General features: G+C 38.5%; 1 protein-coding gene across 10 annotated transcripts in view; it reads left to right on the top strand.

Moving 5' to 3' along the window:
- The window catches only part of Nrg1 (neuregulin 1), a 1,068,405-nt gene that overhangs the window by 924,930 nt on the left and 131,662 nt on the right, over nt 1-11,813 (top strand). For 8 of the 10 annotated variants that reach the window (XM_031339487.1, XM_031339489.1, XM_031339501.1 and 5 more), the window contains exons 4-5: nt 6,333-6,383; nt 9,724-9,774. The exons of the other annotated variants lie outside the window; for them this stretch is intronic. In XM_031339487.1, coding sequence (XP_031195347.1) covers nt 6,333-6,383; nt 9,724-9,774 — 102 coding nt within the window. The remainder of the gene's footprint in view (nt 1-6,332; nt 6,384-9,723; nt 9,775-11,813) is intronic. 10 annotated transcript variants of the gene reach the window in all.

Below are 11,813 nucleotides of genomic sequence, written 5' to 3'. Positions count from 1 at the left end.
AAAAAAAAAAAAAAAAAAAAAAAAAGAAACCATGCTTATGATAGTTAAAATGTGAGTGCCATTTAAAATGTATATGAGCAAGTGCAATGCCACTTTGCTTTGTAATCAATACAGGTCAATCAGGGCATTTGGCTATTATTACTTTATTCCACATGGAATTTTATAGGATTGGTGCAAAAAATTCAAAATTTAAGGGTTCATGAATTTCAGTAGCTCATTCTTTACTCTGGTTCAGTTCATGATTTTTGAAAATGCAGTAGTTTGTCTTTTTTTTTTTTTTGAGAACATCATGAGCTCTGTCATGTTTTGAAAGTTGTTCTTTTCATTGTCTTTTAATATGTCTATATGATAAATGATTATGTTTCTGACATTTAGATTGGATTTTTGTGACTATATATACACATACTATATAGCAAATTAAAATTAGAGTTGGTGTTATCGCTGCTTATAGTATGATTAGGGGATTATTCCATGGCTTCTGGTTTAAAGGATTAAACAGTGATAATTTACCACTGCATTGGTCCCGGTAAAAAATCTATAGGGTCCTTTCACATTATTGTTGACTTTGGAATAGTAAAAGTTTGATAATACTTATTTCATGTATCTTACATGAAGAGCTATCCAATTAATGTCAGTTCCTTGTCTAGTGATCAAGTTTGAATATACAGTCCTAATAAATTTTATGTTTGAGAAATGAAAGTTAGAGGCATTTATGATACTGGCTCTTCTTTTTTTAACCTGACAAAAATAAAAAGTTCATGAATTATTTTATAGGGTATTTTTTTTGTGATTTTTTTTTTTTGCTTGTTTGTTTTTCTGACAATGTCTGTAGCCCAGGTTAGCTTTGAACTTCCTACACAGTAGAGGATATTTATTTTTGATCCATAAGCCTCTAACTCTGACACATTGAGATTTTAGGCCTATGATACTTCACATAGTTAATGCAGTGGTTTTGGAGATTAAAAGAAAAAAAAAAAAGCAGACCCTGTTATGTGCCAGACGGACACTAGACAAACAACTGAGCCTACTTCTCCAGTCCTGTCATGGGCTCTTAAGACATCAGAAGTGAGAAAGTATAGAATCCCATTAGCAGTATGAGGTGGCCCCTGGGAGGATAGGAGTAGATCACCTTCATTCAATCCTCTCAAAGGATGAGGGATATTTAGGAGGAGTATATGGAAGGGAAAACACTTGATCACAATATATTTTATTTAAAAAATTTCCTTCTATAAAGGAAAAGAAGTGAGAGTCTTAGAATAGGCATTAAACCATTTTAGTATCAAAATAGTATTAGATAGCGAAATGGAGCATACACCTGCTGTTACTAGCGAGTGCACAGTGGTTCAACCTCCACCTGAATCTGTGTGCACACACAGATAGATAGTTAAGGCAGAATCATTTGTCAAGCTCAGGGAGGAGGAATGGTGTCAAAGAGAGAGGGAGTCTGTAGGGAAGATCTTGGCCTCTGGGAGATTTATTTGTACCCGGGCATCTCAGAGACTTTCAGCAATAGCATCATGTGAAAGTTTATTTTTTTTTTTTCTTGGTTTTTTGAGACAGGGTTACTCTGTATAGCCCTGGCTGTCCTGGAACTCACTGTGTAGACCAGGCTGGCCTCGAACTCAGAAATCCACCTGCCTCTGCCTCCCAAGTGCTGGGATTAAAGGCATGCGCCACCACCGCCCGGCGACAGTTTATTTTTAATTTCTTTTCCCTGCCTCAGATGGTTTGAAACTTGAAAAAGAAAGACTGCGTTATTTCCTAAACCCCTCACTTTACCTGCTTCCATCTCTGCTTCTTTGTCATTCTAAAGAACCAGTTTATGCTCCCACTTTCCCAAATGCTTATCCAGGGCTCTCTTTAAAATACCCTTTGAGATTTAACCCTTTTTCTGTGTCTGGGTCCTTGGCCTCCTAACAAAATTCAGGCTAGCAAGGACATGTTTAGCAGGGATTGTACACCACCAGGCCATAAGACCCAGAGAACTGACCCCTGGTCAAATATCTTGTCTACTGTTCAGCCAGTAGAGATGAGGCCCCACCCACATGTGATTATGTAGATCTATCTAAATTAGCACCTAGATATAAATTAAATAATAAAAATTTAAGGAATTCCTTCTTTTTTTGTTTGTTTGTTTGTTTGTTTTGTTTTTGTTTTTGTTTTTGTTTTTTCGAGACAGAGTTTCTCTGTATAATCTTAGCTGTTCTGGAGCTCACTCTGTAGACCAGGCTGGCCTCAAACTCAGAAATCTGCCTCTCTCTGCCTCCTAAGTGCTGGGATTAAAGGCATGCGCCACCACAGCCTGACTTTTTGTTTTGTTTTGTTTTGTTTTTCATTTACTCCAGTGGAATAGTGACAATAGTGCTAAAATACTCAAGTGCTTAGAAAAAAAAACCACATGTATAGTCACTCATTTATTAAGCTATATTTGAAGTATTTGTTTATGTTTTGGCCTTTTCCAATGCTTTTTCACTTCTTTGGGGAGTTGAAAAAAGAATTCGCATATGCCAACATATGTAAACCTATGCAACCTGCCGGTGCCCAATGTTGATTTTCATAGAAACATTATGTCAGGTGGTAATCGTCCTGCGGTGAATTATAAAATGCGCATTGGCAGGAGAAAAGGCCACACACATTTTCTCTTAGCTCATACGCTCTGAGCTCCTTTTTTATCTAGTTATCTGGCTTGCTCTTTTTCTAAGAAATCCTAATTTCACAATTAATTCTCAGCTAACAAACTCTAGGTTAACTCTTAGATATCAGAATAAAGGGACAAAGACAAGAACGACAGACATAACTCGTCTGCACATTAATTAAGTAATGCCATCTTTTCAAAGGGCATTATGGGAGAAGATCACAACTGCTCAATTGCATCTTTTCTTATGTTGTTTCCTTTAAACATGAGGAAAAATTATCTGAGATTTAAGCTGTCATAGGTACAATTGAGCTTTTAGCTATTGCTCTTACATGAAAGAAACAGAAAAAAAGAGTTTTTTTTTTCAAAACATAAAGTTTGAATAGAAAACCAGTAGTGTTTTAAAAATTTGGCTCATGTGGGCCATAGGCTTAGTTAGCTCTTTCCCCTCTACCAAACAGTGTTGTGGAAAATATGATACTGGTGAACAGCTCGGGGAGTCACACTGAAAAAGGGGCAAGTAGGTTTTATTTATTTTTATTTATGTATTTATTTATTTTAAAACAGAGTCTCACTGTGTAGCGATGGCCTAAAACTTGCTATCTAGACCAGACTGGCCTGAAACTCAAGGAGAATTCCTTGCCTCTGTCTCCAGACTAAATTGCTGGGGTTAAAGGCAGCATTGCTATGTCTGAAGTCAAATAGGGTTTACAATTTAAGTGTCACTCTCCACATCTGTTGTGTTATGCAAGGTGCTCAAAAAGCTAATAAATATTAATAATATGATTAAAATATGACAGATCATGCATAGTATCCCTACAGTATTTATTAATTTGAAAACTCCTTAGCTGCTTATACATTATGGACAATACAAATTCAGATACTCAAAGATGTTCTTAGGTTCATGTTTTACCATTATAGATAAGTGCACATACCTTAAAATCATTTTTAATCACAATTTTATGTATGCATAGTAGATAAACACTTAAAAGTTCAGAGAAAATAATCAGGTAGTGTATGTTAAATGTGCACAGAAATGTGTATATGTGTGGGTGTGCACGCATGTGTATTTTAGTGAATATTGATGTTCTTATTATGCCCATGACAAAGTCTTGAACAAGTCAGATATTCATATTTATTAGAAAATCATTTTCCAGAGAACATTTATCAGCCATTGCAATTTGAGACTGGATTTAATTTATTAAAATAATTATCCAAATATGAAAAATGCCACAATATTTTTTATGTTCTCATATCTACTGAGCATGAGTTCAGTTCCTGATGATTCTGAAGCCTCACTATTTACAGCATTTGCAACTTACTGTACTAAAATACACTTTTTAGCCGCTAATCAAGGAGACCGTAGCACTTACAACTTTTAAATCTGTAAGTGGGATGTAAAATTCCAATTACACCCAAAACAAACAACTTTTGTTTATTTGTTTTTTAATCTTTGACTCCACACAGGGCAAAAAAAGATTTCTTTTTAGTATTAATCAATAAGATTACCTTTTCTTAATAGCAAAGATCTTTTAAAAGTATCTACTGTTTTTTTTTTTTAATATATTATTTTTTAAGCTCTGAGCTTGCATTTCCTCAGTAGTAATTCAGGAAGTGTTTTTGCGGAAACCACAGTCATTAAAAATGTTTTAAAGATCTCCAGATTATGTATCTAATTTAGGAAGGGGGTTATTTTCAGGAGCCTCCCTGTATAAAGGTTGTAACCATTTGATACTATGACCATTTTTCTAATGCAGCATTCAATTACAGCAGGAAGCTATGGTTAACCTGTCCTCTGCTCTGAGGTCTTTCAGAATGGCTCTTGGGTTTTCTTTTTGTTTGTTTGTTTGCTTTGTGTGTTTTTTTTTAAATCTTCTTTAAAGATCATGGTAGACCATCACTTGGCTTGCCAAAAATAAATATGGAAAAAATTTTGATGTTGGATTAGGTTGGGGGCTTTACCCAATCCTGGTCAGGCATTGTGAGCGCAAAATGTCCATGTGGTAGTCAAGTAAGTCATTGATGCATTCTGAAGGGCACAGTGAGGAGGCATCCATCTTTCAGAGGCATATCTCAGTGTGGGTGCACAGTTTGAACGCATTGTGCTCCTTCCAGGCATGCCTATGGAAGAACAACTATTGGGAATCTTGGATTTGGAAAAACAAACAAACAAACAAACAAACAAAAAAACGTTTCTCTAAGATTACCTGTTTCCAAAGAAGAACCATTTTATTTTATGTTCTACAGCCCAGATCAATAAAGCTACTTGTTGCTGATTCAGAAACAGGTGTCAACCCTTGGTCCAGCTGAGAACATCCTCTCTATTGCCCCCTGCATGAGAAAGTTTCAGAGAAGTCCTACACCCTCACATACAAGTTCCTTTTACCTCGTGCTATTTCTAGTGGGTGTAAACACTGGTGTAGGATACTTAGATGTCAGAAAAACAGTCTTACTCTGAGGAACAATGATCATCCATGCTTACTTTCCACTAGGAGGTTAGCATCTGTGCTTAGCAAAGACCCATTTCTGGCCATTGATACTTGAACCCACGATACTTGACCGTCACTCTGGATTCCCACATGACTTTTTCTTTCCTCCTAGCTTCTCAAAGTCTTTCATTCCTAGGGAAATTTCAGAAGTTGAGGGAATATCATCACTTGAGTCTTCTCTCCTGCTAGGCTAGTTCCATCATGGTGGGAGTGAGCCAACCCTACTCTATGATGGGCCATATATTGATGTAGATGCAAAATGGCAGCATATATGACCTTCTCAGGATTTTCTGGCAGATAGATGTAGTGACTTCCATATGGTAACTGGCATCACATGAGACTCAGCTTATTTTTGTCTTGGTTAGGGTGGATGAAAATAGAGAGCATTTGATTCCTTATACACAATCCAGGTTGTATGATTCCATCATTATTCCTTTGTATCATGCTAGTATCACAAAACTGTCATTCAAAAAAAAAAAACATTTAAATCTAACAAACTAAAGTTAGCATTGGGACTATGTACTGAGCTATTTAGAGAGTGTAACCCTTCACCCCTTTATTACATTCTTAAGGCATTAAGAAATCAACTTTAGATTCTCAAATAAGTCTCATAATTCTCAGGATAATGGCGTTCTCTACAATGCTTATCCTTCATCCCTTCAGGGAGCCTATCTGCTCACTTAGGCCCTGTCCTTAGTGGCCAACATGTATCAGCTGGCCATGCTCCCATCTAGATCAACTCTGGCAAGTTGAAGAAATCCATGCTAGAACTTGATGTTGTTTGCCAGTTTGTACAAAAGAAAGAAACAAAACAAAACACCACATATTGCATACTTTTATTTTTGAACACAACAGTAATTTTCAAAACTCTCCAGCATTAGAAATTCTGCCTTGGTTTGGTATGACAATGGCTTTGACGCTCTTGATTCCCCATTTCTTTTTCCTTTCCAAGAAACCCACTATCTGACTCTCTCTCAAGTGCTCCTTTCTTCCTCATTTTCCTCAGGGGGAGCAAACGGTTCCTCATAATTACTTAGCATGTTTCATCTCATGTTCTTCCCCCACAAAAGGAGAACTATTTATTTGGACGTCTTCAGGCACTGCTTGTCCTTGCTCACCCTCATTTGCAGTTGGATTGTAGGCGATGGCCCCAGCTCCTAGCCTCCTGCTCTACCCCATAATTGCCTATCGCCTTTTGTTTTTTGCAGAGTTCACCACTGGCATGCCAGCCTCAACTGAAAGAGCCTATGTGTCCTCAGGTAAGGAAAAGGTCCTAGCAAGTTTGACTAACCAGTATGAAAGGCTTAACTGCTGGCTGCTCTTCACACTAACCAGCACTCCCCTTGCATCCAAACTTCAGCTGCTCCTGTCTTCTGCTCTAGTATTTTTCTCAGCTTCCTTTTGCTCTTTTGAATTTTACTTAAGGCAGGATGGATCTCAGCTTCAGGCCTGAGTGGTGGCTCAAGATACAAATAGGAGAGAAAGAGATCATAGCTACATGCTACTTGGTGATATTAGACAAGTTAAAGAGAAAGCTGGGATACAAGATGAGATTTTTTCTATCTTTGGGGATGCTTCTCTTGTATGCTTGGGCAACCCCTCGAAATGAGACTATGCCCCTTGATGGTAGACCCAGCATCTTATGTTGGGGTCTACCTCTGAAGTGCTATTGGCAAGTTTTGCTTCACAAATTTTGAAACAGCCACAAAAACTTCATGGCTCGACTTCTGAAAACCGTTATTGTAACGTTCTGTTTCTTTTCATTTTGCCTGGAACATTTATTGGTGCTACTTGCAGTCTGAGAAGACATGAGCTAATATCACCCAGCTACACAAATCTGTATATAACCATGGTTTCCTAGTTTTTCTAGTAGTTCTGCAGTGACTTAGCTGTGTCTTTAGCTGGTTTTATGACAGAACTTTGCATATGTGGCTCAATCTAGCATCCTTCTTGGGATCCTTCTTTCTTTGTCTCCTTAGACCTAGGTCACAGCCATGTACCACCATGCCCAGCTATTTAATTTTTCTTTTATTTTTGACACTACAAGTAATTATCTCATTTCTGTCTTTTTTCCTCCTCCCTCAGTCCCTCTGATATTCCTCTCCTTGCTCTCTTTCAAATGCATGGCCTGTTTTTTCATTAATTATTGTTACATACATATATGTATATGATGCATATGTGTATATGATGCATATATGTATATGATGCATATATGTATATGATTTCTAATTATAACCTGTTCAATCTATATAATTTTACATATATGTATGTTTTGGGGGCTGACCACTTGTATTTGATAACCAGTTGGTGTGCTTTTCACTGAGGAAGGCTATTTCTCCTACTCTTGGTGTGGTTCCTTAGTTGCCTGTAGTTCTTTAGGTGGGGTTGAGGTCTTGTGGGCATTCTCCATCCACTTTGACATGTCTGTTTCTGTCTTTGTTTACTTCATGTCCAGGCAGTCATGCTGGTAAGACTTCTTGGCTGTAGTTCCTAACATTACTGGGATAGACAGGATTACCACATACTCTCTGAGCCTCTGGCTCTTATAATCTCCACCCCCTCTCTTTTGCAATGTTCCCTGAGCCTTAGATGTATGAGTGTTTCATAGATGTGTCCATTGGGACTGTCTCAATTCTGCATTTTGATTGGCTGTGGTTTTCTCTAATGGTATCCATCCATTACAATGAGAAATTTCCTTGATGAGGGGTGAGGAATATTCTTTATTTTTATGATTTTTATGGTTAATAGAACCTTCGGAAATTAAAAACAGTCTTTATTTGGCAGTAAATTTGTGGACAGTTGAGACTGAATACTCAATTTCTTTTAATATTATAATATAAATAAATAATATTCTCCTCCCTTTCCTTCTCAAAACTCTCTGAGATACTCCTCCCCCTTCCAAACTCATGGCCTCTCTGTCTCTCTCTCCATCTCTCTCACCATCTCTCTTTCTCTGTCTCTCTGTCTCTCTGTCTCTCTGTTTCTGTCTGGCCCTCTCTCTCTCTGAGTTATAGTGATAACTTGCTTTTATCTGGTTTCTTTCAATTGATGACAATTGTAATTTGTTTGCTAATGTTAACAAAATCATGACACAACTCATTATGTTCCCTCCTTTTACAGACAAGGAAAATTAAAGTGCTAGGTACACTATGTTGTGTATTTCAGAAAGGAGAAGGGTGAGTACATGGAGCTGAGTACTTTCTGTACTGCTCCCACCCTATTCTTGGTTTGGCATAATTGTCATTTCTTACCATGCCATACCTTTTTAAAGCTATAGTAGTCCAGAGAACCCTACACAGCATCTTTCTCCCCCTCTTCCTTCTACTACTTGTTCCTTTTCCTCTTCCTCCTCCTCCTCTTCTTCCTCCTCTTCCTTCTACTACTTGTTCCTTTTCCTCTTCCTCCTCCTCCTCTTCTTCCTCCTCCTCCTTCTCCTACTTGTTCCTCCTCCTCCCCTTCCCCTTCCCTCTTCCCTTCCTCTTTCCCTTCCCCTTCTCCTTTTCTCCTTCTCCTTCTCCTCCTTCTTTTTCTCCTCCTCCTCCTCCTCTTCCTCCTTCTCCTCCTCTTCCTTCTTCTTCTTTTTCTTCGTCTTCTTCTTGCCCTCTTAGTGTTTACTTTTTTCTTCAAAGCTACTCTTCAGAATCTGAGAGAAAAGGGTGGGGTGGGGCAGGAAGAAAAGGAAGACAGGAAGGAGTGGGGGAATGTCTAAAGGGGTTACCTATCATTCAGACATTTGTGCAGTGTGAGGACTTGTGCAGTGTAAGGACTTCATTATCAAATCCAGTAGACATTTTTAGGAAATTGGCCTTTGAATGTTCTATAGTGCTTCTGTGAGGAAGTTAGATTGTCCTTGGCATTTCCTGAAAGGTGACGGGAATATGCATCCTACTTGTCAATTTTCAACTTTCTTCAATGCTAAGCTTGTTATTTTCTAATTTCCTAGGATTGAAAATCTTTTTTCATTTTTTTCCCTCTCTGTCTTCTTTATGCTCCATCAGTTCTAAAACGCTGTGTTTTTCCCCCCTTCTCCATCCTTGCTACTTAAGCAAATCTTGTATGTTCCTAGCTTATTTTGCTTGTTCAGCATGTTCTGTTGGCTCCTCATGTGGCTGCCGCATTGAGACTTGAACAGACTTCATTTGGCACTGCATGGGTCAGGATGTTTATGCTGATCCAAATTCCCCTAAAATAGTTTCAGTCTTGTTAACTGAGCATGTGAAAGTTGCCCATTCTGCAGTGGTGGTGCTTCACTGCACCTTAGAGCCTATACCTGAGAGAAAGAATGATCTCTTCTGCCTGTAGTGTGGGCTTGCTATGAGTAATATTTCCCCAAAACTCATTCACAGTTGGTCTGAGGGATATCTTTATCTTTTTCTCACCTTTCTACCTCTTTCTGAAGTCTCTGCGCTTAAAGAGCAGAGACATGTCTTTGCTGTCCTCGCCTAGTACGTGCATCGGTTTGTTTTAGGGATGTTTCTATTTGCCTCTTTGCACTGCTTTTTAGCACAGCTTTTCTAGGCAACTCCAGAGCCTGGCAACACTCTAATGTTTTACGTGGCATGACTCAATAAAGCTTCACTCCATGTTTATGTTTTATAGAGTCTCCCATTAGAATATCAGTTTCAACAGAAGGCGCAAATACTTCTTCATGTAAGTACACATACTTATAATTACTAGCCTTTAACCTAACATAACAACTTCTGCCAGCAAGTATGTTCACATGTACCCTTGGAGTTTATGGAGGTGTGGTGTGCTGAGTTTGCAATAGGATGACGTTTCAGTTTGGAGTAGAAATGGTCTCTTATTGTGCTTCACAGGAACTAGATATAGATACCCGCTCCCTGCCAAATATACTTCAGAGGATACCACATGCGTGTTAGTTTCTGGACAATCTGGTACCCTTGAATGCTAAAAAAAAAATAATAATTACATAACATCTGAGGCCTAGTTTGGGGTAGGTTTTTGTGGTTCGTTTGTTTGTTTGTTTTGTTGGTTGGTTGAATTGGTTTGGTTTGGTTTTGTCAACTTGTCTTGACATCTTTGGCAACTGCCAAAGGTTCCATACCTTGTCTTGACACTTTAAACCACTGCCAAAGGTCCCACACCCAGTAGCTTGGGACTCCTATTCCAAAGTTCCCCAACTTTATATTACAGTCTGCTGTGTCAGAGTGAAAAAACTAGATATAGATGCCCTTAATTCAAATTTGATAGGTAGTAAGTGATTATGAGCAGCTTTGGAGGCATGTCGCTAGGCATGATCCCAGATGAGTTTGGCCTGTTTACCATGAAATGTGCTTCGTGCTAGCGGGCTTCTTCCTCTGCTAGATGGATTGGTGCTGTGTGTGTGATGTCAAGGGAGCTTAAAAAATTGCCAGTGATTAGTAAAACTAGCTCCTGATACTTATTAGCTGAATAGCATTGAATTAAATTTTGATATAAAACAAGGGGGCATATTAGATCTTGACAATAAAACTGAGAGCTATTCTTTCTTAATTTAGTTCTTAATTTAAAGCATTTCTTTGATGAGCTCTTTAATATATGCATGCCTGTGTTCTCGCCATTTACAGAATGTGTTAAAGAGACAGTATCTTATTTAGCAGCCGTGGCAGAAATCCAAAGGCAGTCGGCACTTTTTGTAACTTACCTCGTTCTGTTAGTCTGTTCACATAGATAGTGTGTGGTAGTTAAGCTTTCCCCTTCAGGTTAGTGGAACAAAACCTGTAGCTATATGGTATAAAAACACATTATATACTGCTGTGGCGTGTAGTTCCACAGTAGGCTGAGTACTTGGCACAGGTTTCATCCCCAGCACCCAAATTAAACAAAATGAATCAAAAACCTATCAATGCCTGAGCTACTGGTCTACCTGCACAGCTCAGCATGACCTACTGGTCTACCTGCACAGCTCAGCATGACCTACTGGTCTACCTGCACAGCTCAGCATTGAACTGACCGGATAGCAGCAATCTAAGGATAGCAAACAGGAAATGAAATTCTAGGAGAGTTAACAGGCCTCCTTAGGCCCCTTGTTACATATTCAAATGACAATTCCTACCAGCCTGCTCGCAATATTAGTTATTTGGTTCTACTTATAGGATCATTAGGACAAATGTATGGATTTTATAAAATGACTCTCAGGAGTCATATTGAGCTTTGCTTTAAAAAATGGTACACCAAAGAAAATCTAGATTTTTTTCCCCTTTGGCATATTTTCTGAAAATGGTTTCTCCTATATGTTCCTTTTAATGCCGTCATTGAGACCCCTGTGACTGGAGCCTTTCATGCTGTCATGGGTAGGGTAGTGGACAATGTCCTTAAACACATGCAAACACTTCTGGAATGGGGGAATTAGTTTAATTTTGGTTTTCCAGAACTTTGGGGAACTGAAATGAACCTCCTGGTTTACATTTCTATTGATTATACTGCTATGGAGAGGGAAATAAGTATGGAATCTGAGTCCATTTCTTTAGCTCTCAGCAGAGTAACTTCCTGCTGCTTGGTAACAATTTAGGAGTAAGAAAGGCAACATTTCCGTGTGTCGTTCTCCTAAGTCACACTGTCCTTGGCAGGGCATTATTGTTGAACTGATTAGCTAATGCCTTTTCTCATCTCATGAAAATATGCTTTATCATTTGAAAATATAAACCAAGTGCAGGATTCTACATCTACTTAGAACAGCACAGGGAGTG

The sequence above is a fragment of the Mastomys coucha genome, unplaced genomic scaffold (genome assembly GCF_008632895.1).
Source record: "Mastomys coucha isolate ucsf_1 unplaced genomic scaffold, UCSF_Mcou_1 pScaffold22, whole genome shotgun sequence".
Classification (NCBI taxonomy): domain Eukaryota; kingdom Metazoa; phylum Chordata; class Mammalia; order Rodentia; family Muridae; genus Mastomys; species Mastomys coucha.
The sequence above is the reverse complement of the archived record's forward strand: the minus strand, read 5'-3'. Positions and strand labels throughout refer to the sequence as shown.